At 46.8% G+C, this 18,452-nt stretch overlaps 1 protein-coding gene across 1 annotated transcript; it reads left to right on the top strand.

The window, feature by feature from the left end:
- The first annotated feature begins 11,318 nt into the window (after positions 1-11,318).
- LOC109775848 (cysteine proteinase EP-B 2-like) lies at positions 11,319-13,979 on the top strand. The gene is made up of 2 exons (XM_020334545.4): positions 11,319-11,631; positions 13,386-13,979. Exons 1-2 carry the CDS (start codon positions 11,403-11,405, stop codon positions 13,778-13,780), a joined length of 624 nt encoding a protein of 207 aa, XP_020190134.1. The 5' UTR covers positions 11,319-11,402; the 3' UTR covers positions 13,781-13,979.
- Positions 13,980-18,452: the final 4,473 nt, after the last annotated feature.

Here is an 18,452-nt window from a genome sequence, read left to right as displayed (position 1 = left end):
TACATCAAAACATATAAACTCATAATATAACTGTCATCGAAACGTTAAGCGTGCGGACCCTATGGGTTCGAGAACTATGTAGACATGACCGAGACACGTCTCCGGTCAATAACCAATAGCGGAACCTGGATGCTCATATTGGCTCCCACATATTCTACAAGATCTTTATCGGTCAGACCGCATAACAACATACGTTGTTCCCTTTGTCATCGGTATGTTACTTGCCCGAGATTCGATCGTCGGTATCTCAATACCTAGTTCAATCTCGTTGCCGGCAAGTCTCTTTAATCGTTCCGTAGTACATCATCCCGCAACTAACTCATTAGTTGCAATGCTTGCAAGGCTTAAGTGATGTGCATTACCGAGTGGGCCCAGAGATACCTCTCCGACAATCGGAGTGAAAAATCATAATCTCGAAATACGCCAACCCAACAAGTACCTTTGGAGACACCTATAGAGCACCTTTATAATCACCCAGTTACGTTGTGACGTTTGGTAGCACACAAAGTGTTCCTCCGGTAAACGGGAGTTGCATAATCTCATAGTCATAGGAACATGTATAAGTCATGAAGAAAAAAATAGCAACATACTATACGATCGAGTGCTAAGCTAACGGAATGAGTCAAGTCAATCACATCATTCTCCTAATGATGTGATCCCGTTAATCAAATGACAACCCATGTCAATGGCTAGGAAACATAACCATCTTTGATCAACAAGCTAGTCAAGTAGAGGCATACTAGTGACACTCTGTTTGTCTATGTATTCACACAAGTATTACGCTTCCGGTTAATACAATTCTAGCATGAATAATAAACATTTATCATGATATAAGGAAATAAATAATAACTTTATTATTTCCTCTAGGGCATATTTCCTTCAGTCTCCCACTTGCACTAGAGTCAATAATCTAGATTACACGGTAATGATTCTAACACCCATGGAGCCTTGGTGCTGATCATGTTATGCTCGTGGAAGAGGCTTAGTCAACGGGTCTGCAACATTCAGATCCGTATGTATCTTGCAAATTTCTATGTCTCCCACCTGCACTAAATCCCGGATGGAATTGAAGCGTCTCTTGATGTGCTTGGTTCTCTTGTGAAATCTGGATTCCTTCGCCAAGGCAATTGCACCAGTATTGTCACAAAAGATTTTCATTGGACCCGATGCACTAGGTATGACACCTAGGTCGGATATGAACTCCTTCATTCAGACTCCTTCATTTGCTGCTTCCGAAGTAGCTATGTACTCTGCTTCACACGTAGATCCCGCCACGACGCTTTGTTTAGAACTGCACCAACTGACAGCTCCACCGTTCAATGTAAACACGTATCCGGTTTGCGATTTAGAATCGTCCGGAACAGTGTCAAAGCTTGCATCAACGTAACCATTTACGATGAGCTCTTTGTCACCTCCATAAATGAGAAACATATCCTTAGTCCTTTTCCGGTATTTCAGGATGTTCTTGACCGATGTCCAGTGATCCACTCCTGGATTACTTTGGTACCTCCCTGCTAGACTTATAGCAAGGCACACATCAGGTCTGGTACACAGAATTGCATACATGATAGAGCCTATGGTTGAAGCATAGGGAACATCTTTCATTTTCTCTCTATCTTCTGTAGTGGTCGGGCATTGAGTCTTACTCAACTTCACACCTTGTAACACAAGCAAGAACCCTTTCTTTGCTTGATCCATTTTGAACTTCTTCAAAACTTTGTCAAGGTATGTGCTTTGTGAAAGTCCAATTAAGCGTCTTGATCTATCTCTATAGATCTTGATGCCCAATATATAAGCAGCTTCACCGAGGTCTTTCATTGAAAAACTCTTATTCAAGTATCCCTTTATGCTATCCAGAAATTCTATATCATTTCCAATCAGTAATATGTCATCCACATATAATATCAGAAATGCTACAGAGCTCCCACTCACTTTATTGTAAATACAGGCTTCTCCAAAAGTCTGTACAAAACCAAATGCTTTGATCACACTATCAAAGCGTTTATTCCATCTCCGAGAGGCTTGCACCAGTCCATAAATGGATCGCTGGAGCTTGCACACTTTGTTAGCTCCCTTTGGATCGACAAAACCTTCCGGTTGCATCATATACAACTCTTCTTCCAGAAATCCATTCAGGAATGCAGTTTTGACATCCATTTGCCAAATTTCATAATCATAAAATGCGGCAATTGCTAACATGATTCGGACAGACTTACGCATCGCTACGGGTGAGAAGGTCTCATCGTAGTCAATCCCTTGAACTTGTCGAAAACCTTTCGCAACAAGTCAAGCTTTATAGACAGTAACATTACCATCAGCGTCAGTCTTCTTCTTGAAGATCCATTTATTTTCAATGGCTTGCCGATCATCGGGCAAGTCAACCAAAGTACACACTTTGTTCTCATACATGGATCCCATCTCAGATTTCATGGCCTCAAGCCATTTTGCGGAATCTGGGCTCACCATCGCTTCTTCATAGTTCGTAGGTTCGTCATGGTCTAGTAACATAACCTCCAGAACAGGATTACCGTACCACTCTGGTGCGGATCTTACTCCGGTTGACCTATGAGGTTTAGTGACAACTTGATCTAAAGTTCCATGATCATCATCATTAACTTCCTCACTAATTGGTGTAGGCGTCACAGGAACCGGTTTCTGTGATGAACTACTTTCCAATAAGGGAGCAGGTACAGTTACCTCATCAAGTTCTACTTTCCTCCCACTCACTTCTTTCGAGAGAAGCTCCTTCTCTAGAAAGGATCCATTCTTAGCAACGAATGTCTTGCCTTCGGATATGTGATAGAAGGTGTACCCAACAGTCTCCTTTGGGTATCCTATGAAGACACATTTCTCCGATTTGGGTTCGAGCTTATCAGGTTGAAGCTTTTTCACATAAGCATCGCAGCCCCAAACTTTAAGAAACAACAACTTTAGTTTCTTGCCAAACCACAGTTCATAAGGCGTCGTCTCAACGGATTTCGATGGTGCCCTATTTAACGTGAATGCAGCCGTCTCTAAAGCATAACCCCAAAACGATAGCGGTAAATCAGTAAGAGACATCATAGATCGCACCATATCTAGTAAAGTACGATTACGAAGTTCGAACACACCATTCCGCTGTGGTGTTCCGGGTGGCGTGAGTTGCGAAACTATTCCGCATTGTTTCAAATGTAGACCAAACTCGTAACTGAAATATTCTCCTCCACGATCAGATTGTAGAAACTTTATTTTCTTGTTATGATGATTTTCAACTTCACTCTGAAATTCTTTGAACTTTTCAAATGTTTCAGACTTATGTTTCATTAAGTAGATATACCCATATCTGCTCAAATCATCTGTGAAGGTGAGCAAATAACGATATCCGCCACGAGCCTCAACATTCATCGGACCACATACATCTGTATGTATGATTTCCAACAAATCTGTTGCTCTCTCCATAGTACCGGAGAACGGCGTTTTAGTCATCTTGCCCATGAGGCACGGTTCACAAGTACCAAGTGATTCATAATCAAGTGGTTCCAAAAGTCCATCAGTATGGAGTTTCTTCATGCGCTTTACACCGATATGACCTAAACGGCAGTGCCACAAATAAGTAGCACTATGATTATCAACTCCACATCTTTTGGCTTCAACATTATGAATATGTGTATCACTACTATCGAGATTCATCAAAAATAGACCACTCTTCAAGGGTGCATGACCATAAAAGATATTACTCATATAAATAGAACAACCATTACTCTCTGATTTAAATGAATAACCGTCTCGCATCAAACAAGATTCAGATATAATGTTCATGCTCAACGCTGGCACCAAATAACAATTATTTAGGTCTAATACTAATCCCGAAGGTAGATGTAGAGGTAGCGTGTCGACGGCGATCACATCAACTTTGGAACCATTTCCCACGCGCATCGTCACCTCGTCGTTACCCAGTGTCCGCTTAATCTGTAGTCCCTGTTTCGAGTTGCAAATATTAGCAACAAAACCAGTATCAAATACCCAGGTGCTACTGCGAGCTCTGGTAAGGTACACATCAATAACATGTATATCACATATACCTTTGTTCACCTTGCCATCCTTCTTATCCGCCAAATACTTGGGGCAGTTCCGCTTCCAGTGACCAGTCTGCTTGCAGTAGAATCACTCAGTCTCAGGCTTAAGTCCAGACTTGGGTTTCTTCTCTTGAGCAGCAACTTGCTTGCTGTTCTTCTTGAAGTTCCCCTTCTTCTTCCCTTTGCCCTTTTTCTTGAAACTGGTGGTCTTATTGACCATCAACACTTGATGCTCCTTCTTGATTTCTACCTCCGCAGCCTTTAGCATTACGAAGAGCTCGGGCATCGTCTTATCCATCCCTTGCATGTTATAGTTCATCATGAAGCTCTTGTAGCTTGGTGGCAGTGATTGAAGAATTCTGTCAATGACGCTATCATCCGGAAGATTAACTCCCAGTTGAATCAAGTGATTGTTATACCCAGACATTCTGAGTATATGCTCACTGACAGAACTATTCTCTTCCATCTTGTAGCTGTAGAACTTATTGGAGACTTCATATCTCTCAATCCGGGCATTTGTTTGAAATATTAACTTCAACTCCTGGAACATCTCATATGCTCCATGACGTTCAAAACGTCGTTGAAGTCCCGGTTCTAAGCCGTAAAGCATGGCACACTGAACTATCGAGTAGTCATCAGTTTTGCTTTGCCAGACGTTCTTAACGTCGTCAGTTGCATCTGCAGCAGGCCTGGCACCCAGCGGTGCTTCCAGGACGTAATTCTTCTGTGCAGCAATGAGGATAATCCTCAAGTTACGGACCCAGTCCGTGTAACTGCTACCATCATCTTTCAACTTTGCTTTCTCAAGGAACCATTAAAATTCAATGGAACAACAGCACGGGCCATCTATCTACAATCAACATAGACAAGCAAGATACTATCAAGTACTAAGTTCATGATAAATTTAAGTTCAATTAATCATATTACTTAAGAACTCCCACTTAGATAGACATCTCTCTAATCCTCTAAGTGATCACGTGATCCAAATCAACTAAACCATAACCGATCATCACGTGAAATGGAGTAGTTTTCAATGGTGAACATCACTATGTTGATCATATCTACTATATGATTCACGCTCGACCTTTCGGTCTGAGTGTTCCGAGGCCATATCTGCATATGCTAGGCTCGTCAAGTTTAACCTGAGTATTCTGCGTGTGCAAAACTGGCTTGCACCCGTTGTAGATGGACGTAGAGCTTATCACACCCGATCATCACGTGGTGTCTGGGCACGACGAACTTTGGCAACGGTGCATACTCAGGGAGAACACTTTTATCTTGAAATTTAGTGAGAGATCATCTTATAATGCTACCGTCAATGAAAGCAAGATAAGATGCATAAAAGATAAACATCACATGCAATGAATATAAGTGATATGATATGCCATCATCATCTTGTGCTTGTGATCTCCATCTCCGGAGCACCGTCATGATCACCATCGTCACCGGCGCGACACCTTGATCTCCATCGTAGCATCGTTGTCGTCTCGCCAATCTTATGCTTCTACGACTATCGCTACCGCTTAGTGATAAAGTAAAGCATTACAGGGCGATTGCATTGCATACTATAAACCGACAACCATATGGCTCCTGCCAGTTGCCGATAACTCGGTTACAAAACATGATCATATCATACAATAAAATTTAGCATCATGTCTTGACCATATCACATCACAACATGCCCTGCAAAAACAAGTTATACGTCCTCTACTTTGTTGTTGCAAATTTTACGTGGCTGCTACGGGCTTAGCAAGAACCGTTCTTACCTACGCATCAAGACCACAACGATAGTTTGTCAAGTTGGTGTTGTTTTAACCTTCGCAAGGACCGGGCGTAGCCACACTCGGTTCAACTAAAGTTGGAGAAACTGGCACCCGCCAGCCACCTGTGTGCAAAGCACGTCGGTAGAACCAGTCTCGCGTAAGCGTACGCGTAATGTCGGTCCGGGCCGCTTCATCCAACAATACCACCGAACCAAAGTGTGACATGCTGGTAATCAGTATGACTTGTATCGCCCACAACTCACTTGTGTTCTACTCGTGCATATAACATCAACGCATAAAACCTGGCTCGGATGCCACTGTTGGGAACGTAGTAATTTCAAAAAAAATCCTACGCACACGCAAGATCATGGTGATGCATAGCAACGAGAGGGGAGAGTGTTGTCCATGTACCCTCGTAGACCGAAAACGGAAGCGTTAGCACAACGCGCGGTTGATGTAGTCGTACGTCTTCCCGATCCGACCGATCAAGTACCGAACGCACGGCACCTCCGAGTTCAGCACACGTTCAGCCCGATGACGTCCCTCGAACTCCGATCCAGCTTGAGGGAGAGTTTCGTCAGCACGACGGCGTGGTGACGATGATGATGTTCTACCGACGCAGGGCTTCGCCTAAGCACCACTACAATATTATCGAGGTGGACTATGGTGGAGGGGGCACCGCACACGGCTAAAAGATCAAACGATCAATTGTTGTGTCTCTAGGGTGCCCCCTGCCCCCGTATATAAAGGAGCAAGGGGGGAGGTGCGGCCGGCCAGGAGGGGGGGCGCCAGCAGGAGTCCTACTCCCACCGGGAGTAGGACTCCCTCCCTTTTCCTTGTTGGATTAGGAGAAGAGGGGGAAAGAGGTGGAGGAGAAGAAGGAAAGGGGGCGCCGCCCCCCTCTCCTTGTCCTATTCGGACTAGGGGGAGGGGCGCGCGGCCCTTGCCCTGGCCGCCTCTCCTCTTCTCCACTAAGGCCCACTATGGCCCATTAACCCCCGGGGGGTTCCGGTAACCCCTCCGGTACTCCGGTAAAATCCTGATTTCACCCGGAACACTTTCGATATACAAATATAGGCTTCCAATATATCAATCTTCATGTCTCGACCATTTCGAGACTCCTCGTCATGTCCGTGATCACATCCGGGACTCCGAACAATCTTCGGTACATCAAAACATATAAACTCATAATATAACTGTCATCGAAACGTTAAGCGTGCAGACCCTACGGGTTCGAGAACTATGTACACATGACCGAGACACGTCTCCGGTCAATAACCAATAGCGGAACCTGGATGCTCATATTGCCTCCCACATATTCTACGAAGATCTTTATCGGTCAGACCGCATAACAACATACGTTGTTCCCTTTGTCATCGGTATGTTACTTGCCCGAGATTCGATCGTCGGTATCTCAATACCTAGTTCAATCTCGTTGCCGGCAAGTCTCTTTAATCGTTCCATAGTACATCATCCCGCAACTAACTCATTAGTTGCAATGCTTGCAAGGCTTAAGTGATGTGCATTACCGAGTGGGCCCAGAGATACCTCTCCGACAATCGGAGTGACAAATCCTAATCTCGAAATACGCCAACCCAACAAGTACCTTTGGAGACACCTGTAGAGCACCTTTATAATCACCCAGTTACGTTGTGACGTTTGGTACCACACAAAGTGTTCCTCCGGTAAACGGGAGTTGCATAATCTCATAGTCATAGGAACATGTATAAGTCATGAAGAAAAAAATAGCAACATACTATACGATCGAGTGCTAAGCTAACGGAATGAGTCAAGTCAATCACATCATTCTCCTAATGATGTGATCCCGTTAATCAAATGACAACCCATGTCAATGGCTAGGAAACATAACCATCTTTGATCAACGAGCTAGTCAAGTAGAGGCATACTAGTGACACTCTGTTTGTCTATGTATTCACACAAGTATTACGCTTCCGGTTAATACAATTCTAGCATGAAAAATAAACATTTATCATGATATAAGGAAATAAATAATAACTTTATTATTGCCTCTAGGGCATATTTCCTTCACCTGCAAGCTTAAATAATCCACAAATTTCATCCACATATATCAAATGCATATCAGGATGTTCAGTTCCATCTCCTGCATAAGGATTAGCTAGCAGTTGTTCTATCATACCCGAAGGAATTTCATAACCAATATTTCCAGTAGGTGCAGTAGGTTGAGAGGCAACTAATCGTGTCCGGTCGAGGTGAAGATACCCCGAACAAACCCTCAAGGGATGGTTTTCCATAGTAACCAGTGACAATAAATTTCAGCACGTAATATAAATTTTTCCTTACCAATTTCCACATACCAAGAGCGCTTCACTCCACGGCAATGTCGCCAGAAAAGAGTCTTGATACCCACAAGTATAGGGGGTCAATTGTAGTCCTTTCGATAAGTAAGAGTGTCAAACCCAGCGAGGAGCAGAAGGAAATGACAAGTGGTTTTCAGCAAGGTAGTTTCTGCAAGCACCGAAAATAGTTGCTAACAGGTAGTTTGATAGCAAGCAAATTTGTAACGGACAAGTAACGGTAACAGTAAATAAAGTGCAGCAAGGTAGCCCAATCCTTTTGTGGCAAACGACAGGCCAAACGGTCTCTTATAATAAGCAAAGTGTTCTTGAGGGCACACGAGAATTTCATCTAGTCACTTTCATCATGTTGGTTTGATTTGCGTTTGCTACTTTGATAATTTGATATGTGGGTGGACCGGTGCTTGGGTGTTGTTCTTATTTGAACAAACCTTCCACTTATGATTAACCCCCTCGCAAGCATCCGCAACTACGAGAAAAGTATTAAGATAAAATCTAACCATATCATTAAACATTTGGATCCAAATCGGTCCCTTACGAAGTAGCGCATAAAATAGGGTTTAATCTTCTGTCGCTCTAGCAACCCATCATCTAATAACTACTACACAATGCATTCCCTTAGGCTCAAAGATGGTGAAGTGCCATGTAGTCGACGTTCACATGACACCACTAAGGGAATCACAACATACATATCATCAAAATATCGAACACATATCAAGTTCACATGATTACGTGCAACATGACTTCTCTCGTGACCTCAAGAAAAAAGGTGACTACTCACAAATGATATTCATGCTCAAGATCAGAGGGGTATTAAATAACATAATGGATCTGAACATATAATCGTTCACCAAATAAACCATATAGTAATCAACTACAAAATGTAATCAACACTACTAGTCACCCACAGGTACCAATATGAGGTTCCGGCACAAAGATTGAACACAAGAGATGAACTAGGGTTTGAGAGGAGGTGGTGCTATTGAAGATGTTGATGGAGATTACCCTCCCAAAGATGAGAGGGTTGTCGGTGATGATGGCTTCGATTTCCCCCTTCGGGAGGGAAGTTCCCTCGGTGGAATCGCTCCGCCGGAGGGCAAAAGTGCTCCTGCCCAAGTTCCGCCTCGAGTAGACGGTGCTCCGTCCCGAAAGTCCTATCTTTATTTTTTCTAGGTCAAAATGACTTATATACCAGAAGATGGGCACCGAGGCGGGTCTGGCGCGCCCTGGTGTCTTGTGGTCACCAGGTGGCCCCCTCCGGTAGTTATTTGCTCCAGTAGTTTTCATATATTCCAAAATAATTCTCCGTAAACTTTCAGCTCATTTGGAGATGTGCATAATAGGTATCTGTGACGTAGCTTTTTCAGGTCCAGAATTCCAGCTGCCGGTATTCTCCCTATTTGTGTAAATCTTTCATATTATGAGAGAAAAGGCATTAGAATTACTTCATAAAGCATTATTATGCATAAAAATATTATAAATATCGGCAGGAAATTATGATGCAAAATGGACGTATCAATATGTATCTATCTCGTGGTAATAACTGCGGAATGTCATACAAACAAAAAAGACATGGTAGGCAACAACCAAAGAGCAATCTAACACACATTGAAGTAATGTGTTGGCGAGAAGCCTTATGTAGGCGTGTGTTTCCCACGTAACAAGCTATCTCCGTTATCCTACAAATTTTTAGTATTTTCCTACTGATTTTTTCAGCTTGATTTCCCTCAACAACGCGCGGTGTATCATCTAGTATTAATTAATAGTCCCACCTCGCAACTTTGCAACGGATCCCACCAATTTATGGGCCAGTTCCTTTTGCAGCTTAAAAAACAAATTGTCCCCTCCCCAACTTTTTTCATAAGCCGCCTCTCTTATCATTGGGACTTCTAAACTAGTTATGGGGCATCTAATTTAGAAGTCTCAAAAGTTTTAGAAAGCGGCTTGTTTTTTCTGTTGGGGAGAGGCAACTTATTTTTTAAGTCGCCCAAAAGAACCGGCCCTATATATGCGCGGAAGTAGACAAATCAACAAGCCTCTTCGGAGATAAATAAATAGAGGATGAGGTGAGAGAGGGGCATAAATCGAGATGGCTGGATAAAGAAAGTAGAAAAATCAAAGAAAATAAGAGAAAGAGGAGCTCAAATTGAGATCAATGCCGGCTTGTGGGCTGCCATGAAGGAATAAAAGGAGGAAGAAGAGATCCTACAGAGGACTGCATGAAGGAATAAAAGGAGGAAGAACAAACAAAACAGAAGGCTCGTTAACTGAACGTACACGACCTAGCTAGCCCCCTCCCCCCCCCCCCAAGCTAGGGTTCTCTGCCTCCTACCGGCGTCAGTCCGTCCCATCTCCGGTGGCCTTAGGGCCATGGAGGCGGAGTGGATCTCGGCCCTTGCCGGTGGGAGGGCTCCGTTTTTAGATCTTTTTTCAAGTTTTGTTAGGGTTTGTGTCCTGCTCAGGAAGGCAAGACGGCGGCGACTCCCTGAAAATGGAATAAAGGTCTCCCCACCTAGCCCCCGATCCGGTGATGCGTCTAGCATCATCGGTGGGCGTGTGAAGGTGTGTCTCCTGTGGATCTGTTTTTGGTGAATTTGCTCGGATCTGTTCGTCGTTCGTCTTTGTTCGTGTGTCTTCAGGTTGGATCCTTTTGATCTACACTCTTTATCTGCGACGATTGCTGTTCTGGTGTGTTGGTTCTACGGGGTCTTAGCACAACGACTTTCTGATTGTCTATTACAACAAGGTTTGCCCGGCTTCGCCGAGGGAGGGGCGATGACAGTGGCGCGCCTTCAGCTCGCTTCAGTGCTTGTAGTCGTCGCTAGGTGGTCTACGAATCTGGATGTAATTTTTATTATTTCTAGTGTTCGTTGTACTATCATGATTGAAGGCGAATAGATTGAAAGTTTTTTTTCTGAAAGAAAAAACAAAACAGAAGCAAACCTGGAGAATATGAACGCATATACTCCCTCCGTCCTATAATATCAGAGCGTTTTTTATATTAGTGTAGTGTCAAAAACACTCCTATATTATGGAACGGAGGAAGTATTAGATATGATCACATGATTTATGCTGAGCGACTAAATTATGTGTGACTCTAATGCATTTTTTTCTAAATTATGTATGTCCCGTTGCAACGGGCCTTCTTGCTGCTAGTAAGGAAGGGAAAACGGGAGGAACCGAGGGACCCCTCCCTCCACCGTCGCCGCCAGGCCCGCCATCCACATCCATCCAGATCCATCCTCTACATGGTGTCCATGCTCTGGAGGGCTTCCCGTGACTTGGCTCGCGCCGCCCGCACAATTGCGTCGGCTGGTCGCTGGGCACCGCCGGTGACCGTGGCTCGCTCAGCCCCCTCAGATCTGAGCGGCCGCCTGTCCTTCCACAGCGGCATAGATACTAACACCCCCCGCTCCACCTACGCAGCCCCCGACGAACTGGCATCGTCCCCCTCCTGCACCCCCCACCCAGACCCAGGTAATAACCAACTTAATTTATATATTCGTATATTCTCCTTCCATCTAGATGTCCAGACGATTTAACTCAAAACAGACTAGCTACCTTACTCTGTTCCTACAAGTAAACTAATTTATGTATGATTTTTTTGAAAGATCCAGCAAATTACTGGCTTGATTCAGATTTAGCAGAAAGCAGCGGAAGAACAACATGGTGAAGATCCGAAGATCAAAAAGAGAAAGAAAAAAACCGCGGCCCTAATAGCTGTAGGGAGCTACACCCACCACAAACAACATGACTACACAACCGAAGCACCTGTCCTAAGCTAAGCATCACCACCGCGTCTCGAACAACGCCGATCACCTCCGAAGACAGCAGCAGCTCCCACTACAACTTCCCTCGCCAACGCACCATCCACCCAGGAAGCAGGGGGTAGATGGCGGGACTTGGTCGATCTCAGGAAGAGCTTCGTCTTGGACTCATTGATGATGTCGTACATTGCGCCTGGAGCTTCACCTTGAACAGCGGCGAGCACCGGAGGAGCGCCACAAAGAGCTTCCAGGAAGTGTCTCCAAACGTGATGCTCCCAACAGAGGAACGACGTCAAACACGCCGCCATCACGCCGATCCAACACCGGACCTAGGATTTCGCCCGGAGACAAACCACCATCCGAGCACGAGGAAGATGCCGACACACCTCGGGTGACGCCTCCAAGGAGGAAAATGACACCCACAGGCGCCATCGCCACCGGCCTCTGGTCGTGCAGGACTTTCGTCCGTATCGCTGCACACCTTCGCTCGTGCCCACAGAAGCTCGTTCATGCAGTCTCGCACCGCCACCGCCGCAGAACCTAGTCGTAGAAGCCATGGAGTCGTGGTCCACCCCGCCCACGGCGAGCCTACAGTGACCAGATCAGTCCCTGCATCCCGCATCTATCACGGCCGGAGCCGCCTGCTCCAGCATCATAGGACCAGCGCGCAGGGCCGGCGCGCGTCAAACCCACCACGGATCTGGCCAGGTTTGACCAGATCCGGCCGCCACACGCCGGAGGGGCGCCGCCCCGCCAGCCCGCGCCGAATCCGAGGCACCTCCACGCGCCCTCGCCTGGCCGCCACTGCGCCAGGCCGCGCCCGCCCCGGGCCACGCCCGCGCGCGCCCTCGCCTGGCCGCCACCGGGCCAGGCCGTGCACCACGCCCGCTCGCCCCTGGACGCGCGCCGTCGCCGGCGCCAGATCCGCTCGCCTGGCCGCCTCCGCGGCAGGCCGCGCCACGCCCTCGCCGGCGCCAGATCCGCCCTCACCTGACCGCCCCCACGCCAGATCCACTCGCCTGCACGCCGTACCTGGCCATGCGCGCCACCACGGGAGCCGAACGTCCCGCGCCGCCCGCGCCTCGTGGGGAGGGGAGGACCCCGCCGCTGCCGACGCACGCACGGACTTTGCCCGGCGCCGTCCCCTGGCGGCGGCGAGGGAGGGGGAGGCGAAGGTGTGGGAGGCGGCGGCGACGGGTTGGGGTTTCGCCCGGCCGCTCGCCGGAGCGGCGCGAGCGAAGGCTTGGAAAGCCCTCTCGTTATTCGGAACCGCGTATGAGGCCCCCTTGTTCCCTAATTTTTGTATGATTATAGAGTAGTATTTTGCAACAAAAGGGTTAGGATTCATTTCTGTATCTTTTCCAGCCCATTCATATGTTTGAAGATTAAAATTTGTGAATCGTGTATCACACAGGGTAAACTTCAATTTGACAACTTTTCTCCTGATACGACTCGCGTCTGTAGGTACAGACGAGGTAATCTTGCCTTCAGACAAGGACCTCGAGTCCGAGGAAGCCCTGTGGGCCTTGTACAAGCGCTGGTGCAAGTCTTTCAACGAGGAGCGTGACTATGATGAGATGGTTCGCCGGTTTGATACATTCAAGGACTCTGTTCGGATGGTGGACAGTGTGAACAAGGCTAATTTGCCTTACACTCTGAAATTAAGTCAATTCGCTGATGGGAAGCTAGCAGAGTACGTGGTACCAAAGGTATTTGATGAACAGCGCTATCGCCCTGATTCTGCAACTTCTGTGAAGGGTGAGGCTTTCATCTATGCAGGAGAAGATGATGTGCCGGAACATCCCCAAATGAGGTTCAAGTTCTCTGAATCTGGAGGTCCCATCATCCCCTTGGAATGAATCATACCTTCGGCAACCCTGAATAAAGTTATATGTGTCAGTGTTATGCTTATCTGTACCGGGTTGTGCTTTTGCAAGGCATCCATCAATATGTTCACTAAGCTATGCATCTTACTGTAACATATGCATCTTCGAAGTAAGCCCATATATGTATGCTACTATAAGAGAATCCACGACCGGGCGCCTTAAACCCGTATCATACGCTCGGTCGCTGTCCGGTCATGAAATTTCGACCTAGACAGGCGCCTCAAACGGGCCTCAAACGTCCGAACTGACCGGCACCTCTCATATCTAGCCCAAATATGGGGTGGATATGGAGCGACCGTGCGCACCCGGACACGCCCGCCACATCAGACAAATTGCACCAAATCCATCCCCCTGACTTGTTGGATCCATTTGTTATCTCCTCTCTTCTTCCTCCTCTGTGTCGTCTGTCTCGCAGCTCCGTCGCCGCGTGTGCTCCGCAGTCGTTCCTAGCCTCTACGCCGCCAATTCCGGCAAAGCAGTCCTCTCTCCCGTCCTCGCCGTGTGGGACGTTGTCGCCGGCCCGGACGCCACCGCAGTACGTCCGGCAACTCTCTGGCTCCGCCTTGCGCTTAATGTGTTCGACACATTGTCTGACCGGATTTTTTGTGATTTTATTAGGGAAAATGATGGATTATGATGCTTCGTTTGACGAAGAATATGGACCGACGGAACTTGATCAAATGATTCAAGATGAGTTCTTCGATTCCTCGAATTCGGACGAAGAAGTGGACATGATCATGCTCATGAGCATGCAAGAGGAAATGGACCGGCAAGTGGAGCATATTCTCAACTTCAAGGGATCAATCAAAGGGAGAAGAGTGATCAACTGGGATAGGGTGTCCGGAGCAAAGCTACTGCACTGGGACTATTTTGCTCCCAAGCCTACTTTCTCAGATGATCCATGGTTTCGTCGCCGTTTTCGCATGCGAAAACCATTGTTTTTGCGCATTGTGAAGGGAGTGGGGGCACACAACGACTACTTCAAGCTCACAATGGATTGCTGCGGACAACTCTCTTTCTCTGCCAAGCAGAAGTGCACAGCTACTCCGAGGATGCTTGCACTTGTACTGCTGCAGATGTCGTTGGTGAGATGGTCGGGATAGGGGAGAGCACGTGCCTAAATACTACTGTCAAGTTTGCCCGCACCGTGGTGGTGTTTGGACCTGAGTATCTCAGAGAACCAAATGCGTAGGACACGGAGAAATTGTTGGCTATTGGAGAGGCAAGGGGTTTTTCAAGAATGTTCAGATCAATTGATTGCATTGCAGTGGCAATGGAAGAACTGCCCTAAAGATTTGCGAGGAATGTATCAAGGTCACACCAAAGAGGCCACCATCATATTAGAAGCGATGAGATCACATGACTTGTGGATTTGGCATGCTTTCTTTGGAATGTTGGGTTCTCACATCGACATCAACGTGCTTCACCGATCTCCGGTGTTCAGCAGGCTTTGCAATGGGGAATCACCACCGTGCAACTACACCGTCAACGGACAAGAGTACAACATTGGATACTATCTTGCCGATGGTATATATCCTCAGTGGGCGGCGTTTGAAGACCATATCCGAACTGCATGACAATAAATAGAGCTACTTTGCAACAATGCAGGAAGCGGCTAGGAAGGATGTGGAGAGGGCATTTGGTGTGCTTCAAGCTCGTTGGGGAATTGTGCGTAGTGCTGCAATGATGTGGGAATCAGAAACTTTGTGACAGCTGATGACATGTTGTGTTGCTTTACACAATATGATTGTCGAGGATGAGGGTGATGGTGTAGCCCAAATCAATGATTTTGAAGCACCCGGAGAACAAGTTGAAATCCCGAAAGATCAAGATGCAACTCAGCTTATGAACTTTTCACAGATGCATTAGAATCTTCGAGATCATTAGGTGCACATGCAGCTACGCAATGATCTTGTGGAGCACATGTGGACCCACAATGAAAACCAAGGAGCTAATGTTTGAGTTGTGCACTTAAAATAAATTTTATGTAAACACTATTTATGCTCGGTGCCCATATTTGTTATTTATGTGCGACATTGGCTTATGATCGACGTGCGTAGATTTGCATGGTTTTGATAGTCCGGATTTGAGATATGTGGATGCCAGGAGCGAAATATGAGGGCCCGTCTGGATGCATCCGCGGGCGTGCCCGGGCACGTCCGCGGACGTATAGGAGGCCGGGTTTGCCAAGTCCGGCCGTAGATGCTTGAAGCTATGTATATTTGACGTAGTTTATGTTTTGTAAGATATTTGACATATTAAACCTTGTTGATATAAGAAACTAGTGCAATTTGCTATGCATGTTTGAAGTAAGTTGGAGCAACTCCAATGTGCCGACCTAAACAGACGCGTGCTTTGTCCCTTTTTTGTTTGTTTGAGTCGGCCATCCGCTCGATGTCCATCCCCTTTTTCGTTTGGGTCGGCCGCGCGTCCAACGTGCCGACCCATTTTCGCCCTCGCAGCCGGCCTGCCGTGGATTTTCAAACATAACTCAAACACAATACAAATATTTTACGTAGTTTCACAACCAAACAAATATCATAGTTCACAAGCCAAATAAATATATCATAGTTTACAAGCCAAATAAATATTAAATTGTCTCAAATACATTTAAAAAAAGATACATCTATTGGTTGCCAGTGTGAGCTCACATATGCTCAACCAAATTATTTTGCAGTTGAATGTGAGTTTCTCAATCACGCATTTGATGATGAAATTGGGTGAATTGTGCAAATGTTGCCGCTCTCCATGCTCAGGCACAACATTGTCATGTTGAAACTGAAACCCTTGGTCATAGATACATTCCGGGCGATCATCCTCTATCATCATATTGTGCATGATCACACAAGCAGTCATCACCTCCCACAACTTCTTCATGCTCCAAGTTCTAGCAGGATACCGAACAACGCCCCATCAAGATTGTAGAACATCAAAGGCACGCTCCACATCCTTCCTAGCACTCTCTTGCTCTTGTGCAAATCTCTTCCTCTTCTCTCCTACAGGGTTGGAGATTGTCTTCACAAGAGTAGTCTACTAAGGATAGATACCGTCAGCTAGGTAGTATCCTTTGTTGTATTTGTGGCTATTGATATTAACATTCACCTCCGGGCAGTTGCCTTCGGCAAGCCTTGTAAACACCAGAGAGCGTTGAAGCACGTTGATATCATTGTGACATCCGGCCATGCCGAAGAAAGAGTGCAAAATCCAGACATCTTGTGAAACCACGGCCTCGAGTATGATGGTACAAGTTCTAACATGGCCCCTATATTGTTCCTACCAAGCAGAAGGGTAGTTCTTCCACTCCCAGTGCATATAGTCGATGCTACCAAGCATCCCCGGGAAGCCCCTGCTGGCATTCATCGCCAACAAGCGGGTTGTATCTGCAGCATTTGGCTCTCTCAAGTACTCAGGGCCAAACTCTGCTATCACATCCTTGCAGAACCTATACATGGAGTCTAGGCATGTGGACTTGCTCATGCGCCCATAGTCATCAATGAGATCACCGGGAACTCCGTATGCAAGCATCGGGGTAGCTGCAGTGCATTTCTGATAAGAGGAGAAGCCAATATTTTCAAGGGCATCCTCCTTGCACTCGAAATACTTATCATATCCGACCACCCCCTCCCGAATACGGTTAAAACATCCCTAGCCATACGGAAACGGTGCCGGAATAGGTGATGTTTGAAGAGCAGGTTGGGTGTCTCGAAGTAGTCCTTCTAGAGAAGGAAATGACCACTCTCTCGGTTGCGATTCAACGTTGGAGTGTGCCCTCGGATCAAGCCCTGGAACAACGGCCACTGCCTACTAAGGTGGTCATGGACGACCAACACAACAACCACCATCTCCTCACCGTCGGATGAGGAACCATCTGAGTCGCAAATGAAATTGTGGAAAAAGAACTCATCGACAGAGTCCATTTGTGCCTTGCGGGCAAACCATCGAACAGTTTGCAGGCGTCGTCGAAGAAGCAGGCCGATGAAGAGCCGCGCGCCTCCCATGGACCAGGTAGCTGGCCTGGCGGCGTTAAACGAGCGTGGTGTCGTCGTCGAAGGAGCTGGCCAGGGCGAGGTGGTCTTGGCGTCGACGTAGGTATGTAGGTGCGGACGGCTGGCGTGGGCATCAGAACTGGGCAGCGGCAGCGACGGGGTGGGGCGGCTGAGTGCTTGCTGTCGATGGGAGGAAGAGAATGGCCTATGTGCCACTGGCGGGCCAGGGGGAGTAGGCGGGCGTCGCACGCGTCCGCCTCGTGTCTGTGTCGATGGAAATGTGGCCCAAATTTGGGCATGTAATGGGTCGCCAGGTGGACAAAAAGCAGACACGTGTCCGTTTGGGTCGGCGCGTTGGTCCGACTTTGTGTCCGTTTTGACCCAAATGGACACGTGCGGACGAAATGGGCCAGCGCGTTGGAGTTGCTTTTATAGGAGATGATGACATGTTGTGTGATGATGCACAACATAATCATGGAGGATGAGGTGAAGATCCTGTCCGAGGTTTGGATTTTGAGAACATGGATGATCCTATCCAACTCTCACATCAGAATCCAGACAAATTTGATGAGTTTGTCCAAATGCATCAAGAAATTTTTCATCGAGCAACTCATGAGCAGCTCAAGGTAAAGATTGATTGAGTATATGTAGGCAATTAA

The sequence above is a fragment of the Aegilops tauschii genome, chromosome 5 (genome assembly GCF_002575655.3).
Source record: "Aegilops tauschii subsp. strangulata cultivar AL8/78 chromosome 5, Aet v6.0, whole genome shotgun sequence".
Lineage (NCBI taxonomy): Eukaryota > Viridiplantae > Streptophyta > Magnoliopsida > Poales > Poaceae > Aegilops > Aegilops tauschii.
Note: the sequence above shows the minus strand (reverse complement) of the source record. Positions and strands in the feature narration are given on the sequence as shown.

Coding starts and splice junctions, on each gene's coding strand:
- LOC109775848 (XM_020334545.4), top strand. CDS start 11,403: ATGGTGTCCATGCTCTGGAGGGCTTCCCGTGACTTGGCTCGCGCCGCC. Junction 11,632..13,385: donor CACCCCCCACCCAGACCCAG/GTAATAACCAAC, acceptor TCGCGTCTGTAG/GTACAGACGAGGTAATCTTG.